We start from the raw sequence: 15,558 nt of genomic DNA, 5'->3' as shown, positions 1-15,558 counted from the left end.
AATAGACCCTCGGAATAATACTGCTTTAGACCTGTCAATTCTTTACCCATAATAAGGGAAGGGGCAAATTATCCCTTACTCAATACTGCAAAATTCAGTTGCTCGATAAAAATAGGCCCATTTTCGGTGTTAATTTATAGCGTATAAAGCTATGTACACATTATACATATCCAAAGAAAAATAAACAACAAACAGTCGTGCATTGAATTACGCTTTATTTAATACAAAGTTTCATCATAATTACAATTTACATACTTGATTAGTATGTGGGTTGGGAACTTCGCGGTGATCGGAGACGGATAAACGCCCAGAGCTTTACCCGTCACAAACCAATGACAACATACGAGCGTGCAACAGAAACGAACCTAACATCAATATTATCTAGGAATGTAAGTTTATTTCAATAGAATTATTATCAAATTAATGTTCAAATATTACTAAATTGCTTTTTAAATATCTGTTAGTGTTTTCGTCGGCTCGAAAACGGTTCAGACTTTGTATTTGTTTAAAGTTTCTAACAATTCATCGGCTTCCTCTGATGTCTTCACTCGGACCAGAACAGAGGTCGGTGGAGGTTTGGCGTCCGGAGTGGGGATGCAGATCATCATCACATTGTTCTTGCCCATTCTCTGGGTCGGAACGCCCGAAGACAAAATTAAATTGAGTAGGACGTTTCCGATAGCTGTGTTAGCTCGGACCAGCAGTTGATGTTTGCCGCTGTCTTCTACTTTCTTGATATACAGAGTACCGACACCTTTATCAATGAAATTGCCGTCTTTTTTGACAAATATTTTACATTTTTTATCATAAACACTGTTCTCTTCTACTATCGGTGTGTATTCAACTTTAGGTGGTACATCTTCATTATCGTTTGCTTCATTAGCTGGTTCTTCAGGTTTCGGTGTATTTACACTTGTGCTAAAGCTGAAAGGTTTGCCCATCCCGAAAGAGAATGGTGTGTTACCATTGGTTGTTGTAGCTGTCGTTAAGGGAGACGTGTTTGAATTAGGTTTAATACCAAAGGAAAATCCAGTACTTGGAGTAGTTGTAGTCGAAAATGTACAGCTTGCGATGCTGGTGCCAGTATTGAAGACTGAAGTTGTGTTAGATGTCTTTGGTGAAGATGTTACAGCGGCAAATATGGATGATTTATTCCCTGAGAATAATGTTGATGTTGTACTCTTACTAACTGACACAGATTTCTCAGGGTTGGTATTCTGTTTTGGCTCAGGTTCAGACTTGGCACTGTCTTTCTTCTCCTGTTCCTTGTTTTTCTCATATTCTTCTTGAATATCTTTTAGATACTTTTCATAATCCTTGAAGATTGGAGTTAAAATACATATTGGCATCTCTTCCACATGTTTTCTGATACAGTCAGATACCGACTCATTAAGGCCCTTGAGCTTGTTGTGGTAAGTCATTAGACTACTTTTACTTTCCGGCTTATTTTCAGGTTTCTTAGCATCACTTGTCTTGTCAAATATCTGTGGTGTTTGCTTCTTGAATGTTGCAAAGTTGTTAGATGTAGATGAAAATAATGTGTTACCGCTGTTAGCACTGGTTGATGGTGTTCCAAATATAGTCGAGGAGACCTGAGATAAGGGTTTATCTGACGCAGGGTTAGTTTTTTTGCCAAAATCACCTGCGATGGGTGAGGTCACAGTTGACTGGATTTTAAATGGATTATCACTAACAGTTGAATCTGCTTTGGATGTCGTAAACACAGACTGCGAAAATAAAGAGCTGGTAGTAACAGTGGTCTCTGATGTACCACCAAATGGAGAATCTGCTGGTGGTTTGCCAAAAGTTGCCTTTGTCGGAGTTGAAGTTCCTGATAAACTGAATATTCCACTGCTTATGGTATTTGATGGGTTGCTGTTGACAGAACTCGATGAAACAGCTGTCTCACTTGTAGATGTAAGACTCCCATTATTCTTACTGCCGTTGGTTAAATTTGATAAGAAATCAAATGATGAGTGCTGAATTTTGTTAAATCCACTGAAGCCACTAAAAACACTCTTCTTAGCCTGTAAACAGAAATAACAATTATGGCATTGTATATAGAATGAGAATTATCGAAAAAGCTATTAAGTACAATGAATTAAAGCATAACATAAACTCAAATATCAAGTTTTCTCGAATCAAATCTCGAATATATGTATAGCCTAAAGTAACACGAATGTTCATTACCTCACCGCTGATGGCTTGAGAGCGTCTTTTAGCGGTCCTTATCACACGCTTTTCAAGAACCTCCTTAGGAGCTATAGCAAAACCACCAGTCTGGTCTTCTTCCACTGGATCTTCGTCATTCCAGTTCTCATGATTTAATTCTGTTGGAGCCTGCCTTTTCGTAGACATAATTACAGTTATATCCTAACATTCAATAATAAAACCAATTGAAGTTAAAAACTCGGTATTGTCATGGAAATCAAGCAATTTTTGTTTTCTCACACATAGCTTGATCTCAACTAGTAATATAGGAACGAAATTATAAACACATGTCAGTATTTATTTCAGACGGAAACTTGTGTTAAAACGAGAAATGAATCTTTGCAGATTGCTACCCTGTGGGAATAGCGAAGTGTCAAATTGGGATTATAATTTATTTAGTAGTCTATATACAATATTGTATATTCTATATCGCATTTAAAAACGAATAAAAATCATTTTACAAAATTCATTACATTTTTATTATTATATAATAAGCTTTTATAATACAAACTAAATTTAATTATACTAAGAATTAAAATTTATCGATTCATTTATATTTTCGTAATTTGTTTTTATAAAAACGAATAATTTTGTGTCAGATCCATGTTACAATCTTTTTTTAGCTAAATTTATTGTATTTTTGCTATTTTTCTTATCTTTAAATATTAAACAAAATCTTTTATATTACTATGTAACATATTAGATTTCGGATAAGAAGTACTTTTTTATTTATTTTTTTATGTCAAAGGGAGCAAACGAGCAGACGGCCTACCTAATGGAGGTAATACCGTCACCCCTAGATATCCGTAAAAAAATTTGCGGATGCGTTGCCACCATTATTTGGGGAATAGGGTGAGGAAAAGGTGGGAAAAAGGAAAGGGTGGTAAAAGGGATAGGGCAAGGGAAGTAGTCATTCTGAGTTGTTAATAACCGAAGTAAATAAGATTCTCAGGGAACCCTATCATCTGTCTTTGATTCTTTTTTGTTTACTGTTACCAAATGAAATCTTTGGCTAGTAACAAACATTAATCTGCCATCAGAATTTTCACATCTTAGTAAATTTCAAGTAAATGAAAATAAAAGTGACTTTTATTTAAAGTCTCCCTCAGTTAAACAATTCCAAAAAAAAAAAAACATAATCAGCTTATTTATATTTTTCTAGTTTGATAATTAATATTGTCTAGTGGTTAGTTTTGAAGCTTTTACAAAACAATAATTGAATTGAGTTAGGATATTTGCAGCAACCGTGATCATGGTTGCCGCAAAGTTACCGTGTACACAGTTTGCAATTCTGAAAGAAAAATATATTTTATCACTTAAAAATTATTAAGAAAATCTGACATTAAACATTTTTTTATTAATTTAAAAATTTGGCTTTTATCTTTTTTTTAGTATGGTCTTACATCCAAGACGTAATTTTATAACGTAGGATTTGACATTGACAAATAATTAAATTTTGCAAACTTCGACAATTTCCCGCTGCTTCCAAAATACAAATTTTGTTATAAATTTAATTACTATATTTTTATATTATTAAACTGCTTTATTAAATTTTGTATATGCCACTTTATTACTATCTCAGTTATTCAAAATGTTTCAAACCTTGCTAAGAGTAAGTTGTAACCCCAAAGTATTAGTTGAAATTTCAATTATTTCCTTTGAAACATTATCAAGCGTTGTAACAACTTAAAATAGAATAAAATTATGACCTCCTCGACTTTATTTCAGATCTTACCTCGTCAACCCGCTCATATTAACAAAATACATACAAGTGTGACAAGATTTGATAGCCAAAATTCTGAAAAGAGTATGTATTATTATAAAATAATGCCATAATATTATCACTCACAATTTATGGAATACTTAATTATTGTTCACAGCCATCAACCAAGTCACTTTATTGGGTAGAGTTGGTGCTGATCCTCAAAAACGGGGTTCTGCGGAACATCCAGTTATAAATTTCCCGTTAGCTACACATTTTAGCTACAAATATGAATCAGGAGATATTCTGCAGAAGACAGACTGGCACAGAGTTAGCGTGTTCCGGCCAGGCCTCAGAGACACCGTTTACAAATATCTCAAAAAGGGTCAAAGAGTGTATGTAACTGGCAAATTATCCTACGGTGAGGTTAAACTTGATGATGGTCAAGTAAGAACAGCTTCTACGGTGATCGCCGATGATATTATCTTCTTCCAAAGCCAGCCACAGGAGTCTTAAGCATATTTCAATGTTAATTTAAATATAAGGACAAGTTTATCAGTAATTAGTAATAAATTGATAGAATTAATTACTTTTTTTTATTCTCACTTAATTTAACAGTAATACATATTTACTATGTGCATTCAATTAAAAAAAAAATAAGTTGTCTCTATTTGATCCTTGTGCTTACCAATAGTGAAGTAAGTTTACATAACCTAAGCTGAAAAATGGCTACAACAATAGGAAGTGATGAATTATTGCTGCCGACTACTGACCAAGAGCCTCTTCTTGCACAGGGAAGGTTAGAGCATTAATCAACACACTACCTCAAGGCGGATTGGTGATGTGATGATTAACTTATAGTATATCTAGATTACTGTCATAAACACTTCCAGCCTGCATTAAATGACCTGAACCATAGCCAAGTTAGCATTATTAAACTATATACAAAGAATGTTTAATATATCATTAAATTTTGTTAAAACTGTAAAATATTAATTAATTACATAAAAATGCGCACATTATACTAACAACATAGGTTTGTGAATGGAAAACCTGAAACTCTCTGTACTTATTTTGAAACATGTAGTAGGGGTACTTCTCACAATCTTAAATATGAATCTGAACAAGTTGCAGTCGATTATCTTGAATAAAATAGTTTAAAACTATTATATTTAGCACACTTCTAACTTCGTTTATTTTATTTAAATTGCATTAACAGACGGACAATACGTAAAAACTATGCTCCAAGTATTTATGATTTTTTAATGTTTATTTATATTAGTAAATGATTGATTATACATTGTTGTTATGTGTATACTCATTTCACGAAATATTGAAAATTTGTCGTAGTTTTAATGTAAGACAACTATCCATATAGACCGCCGATGCCATACGTGATGTTAATCAATTCATCGAAATCATGGTGTTCAGCCGTGATTTAATTATATTTCTATTTATTTGTATTATAAAAACGTAATTAAACAAAACGACTTTACAATTTCACAAGTTCGTCAATAAAACGACTCAAATTAAAAATACTTATAGCATTCCCTTTTTTTGTGACTTGGCTATAAAAATGTTTCAGGAGTAAAATGTCCATCACAAATATCTATGCTCATAATAAAATTTAATTACATTTGTATAATAATATATACGATTTATAATTATATAAATAATAAATCTAAATATGATAATTATATTATAATAAATATTATAATTATATAAATCGTGGTGGCCTGGAGGTTACAGGTCCGCCTCTCATGCGTGAGGGCGCGGGTTCGAAACCTGGCAAGTACCAATGTGATTTTTCATAGTCATAGGTACTTTCTAACAATATTAAGACATCACTGACATACGGTGAAGGAAAACATCGTAAAGAAACCTGGACTTACAATTTCAAATTATAAGTTTGAAATCGCCAACCCGTCTTGAGCAAGCGTGGTGATGAATGCTCTAACCTTCTCTGTGTGAGAAGAGGCCTTTGCTCAGCAGTGGGCTCTGAAAGGCTGATGATGATGATGACATTTGTAATTTAAAATTACAAACTTTACATTTAAATGCATGTTAAAGCGTATACGGCACCTTTATCAATTTTTAATTCTATTGTCTTTGTGTTTGCTTTTGCTGATCTTAAAAACGACTTGACCGATTTTGACTAGAATTTTAGTGATAGGAATATATAGTCATAAGAAGTAACTGGGACTGCTCTTAAACACTGAAGTACTTTAAAATCGACTTCAAAAAGGAGTAAGCTTTTGTAATACTATAAACCCTTCAATTAAAGACCTCTTAATTTTTTTTAATCGAAAGGACATTGTCCTGAAGTAGTTCCATGGTCACAAAGTCAAGATCTGTTAAAAAGGTCCTCGGGAAATCCAAAGAAATCTCATGATGATGATAGTACGTATTTCAAAGATTACGAGTTTTAAATAAATAACACTAATGGAAATATAATGAGGTCAAAGACTTTCGCGAGTCATTTAAATAAAACTAACTAAGTAAATCCGAAATGGTGTTAGTTTTAACTAATTGAAAAAGTAGTTATATCCACTAGTAGTTTCGTGGTTTAGTAAGATAAGGTCCTTTTGGCAGTGAAATCAGTAACATTGGTTTAAGCGAATGATATTATACTGTTTCCTGTATAATTTTATCATTCAAGGTGGATAATTAAAATATATTGTTACAAGTGGCGCCAACCGTGCCGCACTAATAATAAAATATATGTACTATAATCCTTAGAATTATTTTTATGACTGATTATAATTTACTATAATAGTGGACCACTGTAATTTTGCAATGGCAACATTTACCTGTATCAACCTGTATTTGACAACTGTAAATACTGGCCGCAGCCATTAAGTATTAAAATATTTTATTATATCTTAAACAAACGTCATAGTTTTCTCGTAATTTATGTCATGTCCGACATGGTACGAGTCACATGTACTATTTCTTTCAAGTATTTTCGCTTTTCTCTCCAAATCCAGGTTTAGGAAATAAAATAAATTGTGAATATCATTTTCATTTATTTTTAAATTATAATTCAGCCACAATATTTAAGATTATATTTATAAACATTGCGTTCAAGTTGGAAATCTCGGCTGATGCCTCATAGAAAAAATACAAAGTCACTTGTAACAATTTTTACCGATACCTAGGTACATAAAGCTCCACATTTTGTTTGACAAATCATACATACACTCTTTTGGTACTTAAACTAACTTAATAATTATCTAATATTTACAAAATCAATATTTTTTGACATCATTTATTTTACTTATATTGTTAAAAAGAGATCACAGAAAATTGTAGCTGGAAGTCATGAGTGAGTCCTAGCGTAATCTAAAGACTACCACCTTATATATCACAGTGGTTAAACATTTTGATTTAAAGGCATCGCTAATAAGGTAGGTTAGTGTGGTGTATTGTCTTTTACTCGTTAATCATAAAATAAAAAAAATTAGATTTGAAGATATAAAAATAATCAGACGAGTCGCCGCAGTCAGTGACGTGGTAGCCTTCACAATCTTTCACAGGCAACGATTGAAATGTTCACGAAAAAAAAAAAAAAAATTAATGGAAGACGAGATAACTCACGTGTGTTCAAACGTTTCTTTTTCATCTATGGTTATAAAAATATAAACATAAAAGTACACAATTAAATTAATTAACAAAATGCATTTCCATCGCGTATCCATTCGAGACGAGTCGAAGTGTCCAGTTTGTTGATTTGGCAATTTTTAATTCTTAACTGCACCCGAACTGCTGTCGGCCGTTTATGGTCCATTGCACGAAGTATTAAAATAGTCTCTATGACATAACACAAATAAACTCTTGACCCCTTTTGCTAACTACGTAATTGACGCTTAATATAAATCACTTGGCACAAAGGCATTCTCTAGGTCCATACCCTGTAACTCGTACCATGGATCTGATCAAAGTGCTCTCAGCTTATAATAATGTTTTCATATCTCTTTCACGGAAGACGAGTAACCTGAGAGGAGTTCGACTAGACGTATGCGGTAGGAGCGTCCCGGTCACACGCACAGTTCACACGCGGATCATTGTTCGCATTTTTCACTTTTCAAGTTGAGCGCGTAGTGCTCGGGGTAGTCGGGTTCCCGCTTCATGATGGCGTCTCCGATGAGCGCGCTGATGCGGTGCTTGTCCCGCGCGGGCTCGGTGCGCGGCCGCTTGCGCCAGGGCTCGGCGCCGTTCATGCTGAGGTCGGTGGGCATGTCGTCGTCGTTCTCCTCCTCGCACCTCTCGTCCTTGAGCTCCGCCTTCACGGCCGGCTGCTGGGCGACCCGCGTCGGACTCATCTGCTGCCGTAACAGCGAGATGTTCTTGATGTTCTTCAGCTCGGTTGGGTTTCTCAAGAATCTGTAAGTCATATTTGTGGTGTTAGGGACTCGTTTTTTCTATGCGCCATCACGGAAACTCTCTCATGTAGTTTAATTACAAAAAAATATTCAGTTTACTCGTCTAAATACTAAAAAGAAACTATGACTTATTTCGTTCAATGGATTAGAAGTAGTTTTTAGTATGAAGCCAGGTTGTGAACACTTACTGGTAGCAGTGTCGCTCGCCCTGGACTTTTCGCAGAATATTGACGCGGTAGTAGTACCGGAGGGCGCGCGACATCTTATCGTAGTTCATCGATAAGTGGTTCTTCTGTATCCCCCATAGCTTGGCCAGCCCAGCTGGGTCCACGATTTTGAATACACCAGTTTCTCTGTTCTTCCAGGCGATGTAGTTGGTGTATCGTTGAGTTGGGTCATTTAGAAGTTGCTGAAGGAAATCCCACAAGAGTCTTCCATCTGGAAAATAAAATTATAAATTAGTAAGGAGGAAAAAAACTACACTAAGAAAAGGATTTTTTTTAAACACAAAATTCATGAACTCACTTGTATTTGATTCGGGCATATCATTTGGGAAGAATTCTCTATGTTGTGCGCGATAATGAGAGTGTTGTGGAGCTGCGTGTGTCTGCGGGGTCACACTGTTTAGAGGAGCGTCCTTGGGTGATCTCGACTGTGGCGCAAACTGAGCTTCCTCATCGGAGTCCGACTGATTACTGCCGGAACTCACGGCCTGAGTACTGACGGGGACAGGTTGCGCGTAGGCGGGGGCGTAGCTCAGGGTTTCCCCTCTCTGCGGACTCCCTGAACTGTCCACTGACGGGGCTGGGCTTAACGTTACGGAGTTCGGTTGGGCAGCGGCCGCCGCGGTATGGAAGTGATGGAACCCGTCCACCGTCCACGTCGGTGTGGGCGGGTGAGAGTGCGGCGACGGTGGGTACGGCGCGCCCCGAGCTGTGGGCGTCACTGGAGAAGAAGGCACTCGCCCAAGAAGAGCGGCGTCTCGGACCAACATCTGGAGAACGTTGTGAAGCACGTCTCCAGCCCCCGGACATCTCTCACCCAAGTCGGTTTTGGTCAGAAGACACAAAGCTTTACCTGCGAACAAAGCAAATATATATGACGAAACAGTTCTAAACGGTATACAACATGTTTGCTATAAAAAAATATATATTGAAGACCAACCATTCATTTGGAAGAGATCCATGTCGAAGTTAGGCAGATCGAATTCTCTTTCGCACCATTTCAAGAACACGGAGACATCTTCACGAGTCCATAGTCTAGGTTCTGGAGGAAGACCCGCCGGCAGCTGGGCCTTCGTATCGCCGAGGGGTGAGGGCGGCGGCGGCGCCCACGGCAAGGGATAGCGCCACAAGAGTTCGGTCGGACTGAACGGTAGCGGAAGCCGCTCCATACTCGGCCCGGACGGCAATTGAAGACTAACTACTTTCATTACGATGATCTGTAATATTAAAAAAAATTGTAGAAAATTCCGAGAATTATGGCAAAATTTCCTATTTCCTTTCGTCTACTCGGCAACAGGTGGCGCTAACAGTAACCGACTACCTGACCGCTCTTATCACTAACAATGTCTTGTATCGAACTATTACATAAATACCATAATGAAATAAAAAGGCTAACAGAAAATCAAAACCAGTATTTTAAGTAATTAAATTTTTTTTTTGCAAAATTAAATAGAAAGAAAATTCTTAGCAAAAAAAAAACAGATACGCAATTTATTTTAAAAACCATTGAATTAGCGTTCTCAATTGGTTTACATAATTCTTAAAACTAAAAAAGTAACAAGTTATATCGAAGTTACTTTGTGTATCGATAAGTTAGTTTGGATTATTTAAATATATATATATATAAAATTTGAGTGACATAAATTCACCTATCAATAAAACATAACCATATGAGAGAAGTATTTATCATATTCAAACAAAGTTTTGTTACAGCGGTAACTTAATTGTAACTTTAACATTGTCATTTATCCAGTTCCTCGGAGTTAAGTCATATCTAAAAATACATATTCAAAAAGTATGAAACCGGAATCTGAATCGACAACACATCGTTTTTCTTATCGGGCGGGGTCGGAAATGCGTGAGTTTGAGATAGCGCGGCTTGGCGTACGAGATAACCACCGCTACTCACCGGCTGAACTGATTCCGGAACTAGCGGTGTTGTCAAAAATCCTTTAAAGCGGAGACGGAACTTGTAAACTCAGCATATATACATGGTCACAGCACTTAGCACAGTATCCAGTGTTCACAGACCACAATAACACACGCGTTGCAGCGTAAGTCCCTCCAAACGTGTCGTGTTACGGCACGCCGTAAACCAGCAGCGTATCTGAGGGAGCTGACTCGCAGACGAGCGTCTCAAGCAACTCTTCGACGCGGACTGGCGATGCGGCGGCGGCGCGGGAGGACGCGAGCTCACCTCCTCCCCCACCGCCACCTCACCCCGCGCCCCCGCCAGTCCCCCCGCCGCCCTCGCCACCAGCCGGCCACATCGCCTCACTTAATGTAGCGGAGAATGAGATAAAACTTCGGAAACTCGTTTGAGAACAGAGTCCCATTTTTAAGGAAGGCGCGCTCCTACAATACACATATTTTGTTTTCGACTCTCATTCTTACTTTCTGTTTTATACTAAATTTTTATACTTAGGGCATGCGGAAGTGCCAGTGTGGTAAAATTACGTCAGCGCGCTAGTTTTTACTAATACCTACCTACTTGGCAATTTAATATTTCCGTGTTTGCAATATACTCAAGTTGCGATATAGCATTTTGGATATTACTTAATTTCTTAACTATAAATTTATTTTCATTTTATGAATGTATAAAACAATACCAACTATATAAAAAAAATTAAACGTGAATTCTTTTTTCCTGACATTTAAAGACACTAGACACTACATATGACGATTGTTTTATTTTTAATTCTACAATAAAGGTAATTGTTCATAGAGTATTCTTTTTTTGAATCGGTATCCAGGAAACGACTGCACGTCTACAGACGTGGTAATTGGTTTCCTGATACAGAGTATGATAATATTGACAGAACGAGAGACTGGTTTTCAGTGTGTGATATTAAAAATAACCATTTGTAAGTTTTGATAATACATTAATATCTATATGATAAATTTAATATCTGGCGACGTACAATGACATTACATATATGTTACACAGAGTATGACTCCCTGGCCCTCTTCCCACTACCGGTTCGTACAGAAATATTCGGCAGCCAAGGCGGAAGTGGCCTCGGAATCTTTACCTGTTGCTCCCTTCGCCCGCGGACGCTCCTATTGTGTTCTCTTTTTCTCTCATCAAAACACACATATGATTGAGCGTGACGGAGTACGAGTCGTGTGTTGTGGGTTCATAAAGAGTAATTTGTAAAATAAAACTTAATGTCGTTTCTTAGTTCGTATACTTTCATCGTGACCGTGACCGCAGAACTCACCGCAATTCCCTTCGTCCAATTTGATAATAAAAATATTTATATTCCTTGTATCGTCCGTGTGCTGATTGTAATATGTTGAATATTTAAAATATAAATTAAATGTTTTATGAATTATTCAGCCGATCTCCTTCAAAGGTTAACGTACTTTATGTAAAAATAATATCACTAACGTGATTATTATACGTCGAAACTAGTTTAGCGACATGTTTCAGATGAAAGGGTTGGTTTTAAATATTTAGTGATTATGAATCGTATTAATAAGAGGTTGCCCGTTCGGAATGCGACGCCGGCTGGGGCCGAGTCTCGACACATGCGGAAGTCACCGAAATAAGTCCATTGCGTTAGAAGTTATGTTCAGCTAGCGGCTAATATTTAACGTATTCTTTGTAAACATATCAGTTTTTTCCATTAATATTAATATTCGATAAGTTTGATATCAGTTAAAAATCCTCTTACGTTCAATATTAATATTTTATTATAAGAGATACATTTATTATTGATAGATGTATTGTCACGTTATCTGTGATGTAAAATTTGAATAATGGAATAAAACCGATGTAATTGTGACTTTGCATTATAATTTTATCAAAATGATTTTATGTAAATCTGTGATAGTGTACTGGCAACACATGAAAAGGAAACATTTAATTTATCGGATTCTTCTTCCGGAACTTGTGGCTGCGGAAGTACAGGTTCTTTCGTTTCCTTACTACATATATATTCTAAGTAATTCAAATATTTATATTTAATGAATTTTTAAAAGGTATTATTCTTATCTTATTATTATTTAAATAACTTATTGATGATTTTAATTGGATTGTTTTGAATCGCTTTTACATCGAGCGTCCGTGGGCGAAGAAAAGTAATGTCTTAAGAAGTTTCTATGCAGCCAACGTTTAAAAACTAAGATGGTCCGTCACAGTTATAAATAGGATATCTACATAAACTTGACGGAAGTCTAGACCGGATGCCCCTACATTGCACTTGCAATCGTATGGAAATGGTGGCACTTCCTGTGCGCGACCCGGATAACGTGGCTTTAAAACATTAACAACACGTGACTATTAATTAAATATTAACGATCTACGTAACGTAATAAATAAAAGGTCATCATATCGTTTAAAGTAAATATCTACAAACAGAATTGTATGAGATAAAATTTTTGAACGCACTTCCGAAACGATCGTAAGGCGCGACCCCGATAAGAGCGCGGTACAGACGTTATATAATTGACAGCACGAAACTAGGCAATGATGTCACATCGAAAAGTTGCGCCACATTCGCCTGTGAACACTGCGAACCAACTTGGCAGGCAATGCTTGCGAAACTGGCGCCATATTTGTTGAGATCTTTATAATCTGGACGTCATTACGTTCCTGTAACAATTGATGACGTCTAAGGATTCATTTTCAATAATTGCCAGCTTATAGGACGTCCAGGAAGACAAGAATGATACCAATTCACAATATAGTTATGATTATTACATTCTGAATCTTAATTTTACTGATACGTGATTGAGTTAAAATGTCACTGTAGTGTAGAACTATCAAGAAATCCTGTCTACTACTTATTAAGTTTACTTAGGTTGCATTTAAGTTTTTTTAATATAATGAGGTCTTATTATACACGACAATAAAATTGTTTAGTTCCGGTCGTTTGAGATGCTCTGTGTCTTGAATGTTATACTATTTTTAAATTGCTATGCAGTGACATAAATATAAGGCCGTCGAAAGCATTCTGCCAAAACATAAACAAATTATGCGACCTGTAGCACTTTTAAGGCCTTGAATAAGTTTTTTTTTTTAACTTTAAATGATCTTATATTTTTCTGTTCGACAGAATAATAGACAATTATAATTCAGTCATGGTAACGAGTAGCCCCCAGCAGAGTCTCTCTTCGTTCCAGTGTCACATGACAAAGCGACCCCTTCGTTGATTTGGGATCAACTTGATCAAAAAAATCGGATCGGGAATGCACCCGTACGGGGGTAGGCACATGCTTATTTAGCGTACTGCGTACCTAAAAAGAAATCACAGTCACTGTTTGTATATAAATATTCCGTTAAGAGTTCACTGAGTTATACGTATATTATATAAGTAAATACATTTATAGTTCTAAAACGAGAATAATATTTAAGAATTGTGATGTGTTTTGTTATGGATATGAAATACGGTGTGACATATCATATTATATGGGTGTCGTAAAAAATGTATCGTCAAGGGGCTCGCTAGTGAGTCCCGATCGGGCCATGTGCGTGCGCTCCCACGCGTTGCCGACGCGCGAGTGTGCGCCAGCGCCACGACGGCCGGTCGTCCGTACAGGGACGGGCGCGTGTGTGCGTGAGCCGCTACTTCCTGGTACAAGGCGAGATGCTTTATTTAACTGTGTTACATGTGTGCGTGTCGTGTATTATATTCCTCTACAATATTATTACTTTAATGACATGTGTGTGTCGAGTCCTTTTAATCTCTATTGTACTTCCTGATGACGCGCCTGTGTGTGTGAGCCACTTGTTTGAATGTTAGGGCGACTTATCTCAGCGAGGGACATAGTGCAGCGTCCGATTACATTATTAGTTCGGTTGTACTGTACTTATTGTTTATATTCTTGTATCGATACAGTTACAGACGTTCGATGAAGTTAAGAAACTGTTCCGTTCATTATAATGTATCGGATGGCGCTAACAATGACATTGACAACAGGAAACATGGACGGTAATGTATCAAGAGCGTTGTTCTTGGTATAAAACAATAGCAGTTCCGCTATTGTTTGTAGAACTTATATTTTCAGGAAGTGACCGTATTCTGATCGATTTGTTTAGATGTCGACCCGAATTATTACTCGTTTGTCCTATACTTTAAAAATGCACGGTGGGCGTTAATGTATTAATTATATTTACATATTAATTGAGTATTGCGTAAATGATTTATATATTTAATTGCGGACTATACAGGAACTGTTTGTGACTATTCATATTGTTTAGCGTCTGAAAATTTGTTCGATAATCTAACGGTCCGCACTATTTAATTCTAGTGGACAGATGCCAGTCGAAGTTTGCACAATACAGTGGGGTCGTATCAGAGGGACTGAGTATTTGTCGCTCAGCCCTCCCATCGCTCACATCTGTCGCTATCAAGGATTAGATACAAACGTCATTAATTGATTTGAAGGGTTACAGATTACTTTAAAACCCGTCCCACATGTCACCGTTATTGATTTTTTGGACGTAATGCTTTAAAAATTATTACTTTAAAAGAATATTCGTAATATATTGTAATAAGAACTATTATATACAATAAATCTAATGAGATCTAAGACGTTCGCGAGTATTCATTTAAATGAAACTAATATTGTTCGGATTACTACGCTGATCACGGTTACTGCAAAGTAACCGAAACGTTGGGAGCATATAGTTTTTAAAATAATAAAATACGTTTAGTAATCCGAAAAATATTATTTTCATTTACAATGAATCTATTTGCTAAAATGGATGACAATAATATGTTAATAAAATAATTAGACAGTGAAATAAGTTAGGTGGGTTGAGACAATTTAGATTAAAAAAAAAAATTACATGGACAATTGTAATTATATTATCATCGAACGACGAGGAAGCGACCTGACTATATAAATTATATAATTACCTATATATTTACCTCCCATCTGAGCTAGCAGAACCTATAATAAGAACTTTTAGTAGAAAAACAATAATTACAATATTGTAGAAAACTATTATTAATTATCTGTTCTACTTGAAAATGAACACGCTTGGCAATGTCAAAATATGTATAATATTTATAATGGCGGTGGCAAGTGT

General features: G+C 36.2%; 3 protein-coding genes and 1 long non-coding RNA gene across 6 annotated transcripts; 2 read left to right on the top strand and 2 right to left on the bottom strand.

The window, feature by feature from the left end:
* Nucleotides 1–198: 198 nt before the first annotated feature.
* On the bottom strand, nucleotides 199–2,579 carry LOC116766164 (nuclear pore complex protein Nup50). The gene is made up of 2 exons (XM_032655890.2): nucleotides 2,191–2,579; nucleotides 199–2,027 (listed from the first exon to the last, which is right to left on the bottom strand). The coding sequence occupies exons 1-2, from the start codon at nucleotides 2,356–2,358 to the stop codon at nucleotides 489–491; spliced, it is 1,707 nt and encodes a 568-aa protein (XP_032511781.2). The 5' UTR covers nucleotides 2,359–2,579; the 3' UTR covers nucleotides 199–488.
* LOC116766257 (single-stranded DNA-binding protein, mitochondrial) lies at nucleotides 203–4,499 on the top strand. 3 transcript variants are annotated; one of them, XM_061522811.1, is made up of 3 exons: nucleotides 203–389; nucleotides 3,940–4,018; nucleotides 4,092–4,499. In XM_061522811.1, exons 1-3 carry the CDS (start codon nucleotides 333–335, stop codon nucleotides 4,427–4,429), a joined length of 474 nt encoding a protein of 157 aa, XP_061378795.1. In that variant the 5' UTR covers nucleotides 203–332; the 3' UTR covers nucleotides 4,430–4,499. The 3 variants fall into 3 exon arrangements, with proteins under 3 accessions (XP_061378795.1, XP_061378796.1, XP_032511950.2); XM_061522812.1 differs by lacking the exon at nucleotides 203–389 and adding an exon at nucleotides 3,658–3,841; XM_032656059.2 differs by lacking the exon at nucleotides 203–389 and adding an exon at nucleotides 3,660–3,823.
* A 2,420-nt stretch (nucleotides 4,500–6,919) lies between these two features.
* On the bottom strand, nucleotides 6,920–10,664 carry LOC116766228 (ets DNA-binding protein pokkuri). Its single transcript, XM_032656010.2, has 5 exons — nucleotides 10,429–10,664; nucleotides 9,460–9,736; nucleotides 8,821–9,372; nucleotides 8,484–8,733; nucleotides 6,920–8,296 (listed from the first exon to the last, which is right to left on the bottom strand). Exons 2-5 carry the CDS (start codon nucleotides 9,725–9,727, stop codon nucleotides 7,975–7,977), a joined length of 1,392 nt encoding a protein of 463 aa, XP_032511901.1. The 5' UTR covers nucleotides 9,728–9,736; nucleotides 10,429–10,664; the 3' UTR covers nucleotides 6,920–7,974.
* A 45-nt stretch (nucleotides 10,665–10,709) lies between these two features.
* LOC133319217 (uncharacterized) lies at nucleotides 10,710–11,854 on the top strand. The gene is made up of 2 exons (XR_009752903.1): nucleotides 10,710–11,383; nucleotides 11,467–11,854. It is a non-coding gene; the product is annotated as an uncharacterized LOC133319217 (long non-coding RNA).
* The last annotated feature ends 3,704 nt before the right edge of the window (nucleotides 11,855–15,558 follow it).

This window comes from Danaus plexippus, chromosome 15 (genome assembly GCF_018135715.1).
Source record: "Danaus plexippus chromosome 15, MEX_DaPlex, whole genome shotgun sequence".
Lineage (NCBI taxonomy): Eukaryota > Metazoa > Arthropoda > Insecta > Lepidoptera > Nymphalidae > Danaus > Danaus plexippus.
This window is presented reverse-complemented; position numbering and strand designations above follow the sequence as displayed.

Excerpts from the sequence above, each read along its gene's own strand:
- LOC116766257 (XM_061522811.1), top strand. The coding sequence starts at position 333 with ATGACAACATACGAGCGTGCAACAGAAACGAACCTAACATCAATATTA. Across the intron at positions 390-3,939 it reads CATCAATATTATCTAGGAAT|ATCTTACCTCGTCAACCCGC; the intron begins GTAAGTTTATTT and ends ACTTTATTTCAG. Across the intron at positions 4,019-4,091 it reads TAGCCAAAATTCTGAAAAGA|CCATCAACCAAGTCACTTTA; the intron begins GTATGTATTATT and ends TATTGTTCACAG.
- LOC116766164 (XM_032655890.2), bottom strand. The coding sequence starts at position 2,358 with ATGTCTACGAAAAGGCAGGCTCCAACAGAATTAAATCATGAGAACTGG. Across the intron at positions 2,028-2,190 it reads CTCAAGCCATCAGCGGTGAG|GCTAAGAAGAGTGTTTTTAG; the intron begins GTAATGAACATT and ends TTCTGTTTACAG.
- LOC116766228 (XM_032656010.2), bottom strand. The coding sequence starts at position 9,727 with ATGAAAGTAGTTAGTCTTCAATTGCCGTCCGGGCCGAGTATGGAGCGG. Across the intron at positions 8,734-8,820 it reads TATGCCCGAATCAAATACAA|ATGGAAGACTCTTGTGGGAT; the intron begins GTGAGTTCATGA and ends TTTATTTTCCAG. Across the intron at positions 8,297-8,483 it reads GGCGAGCGACACTGCTACCA|ATTCTTGAGAAACCCAACCG; the intron begins GTAAGTGTTCAC and ends TATGACTTACAG.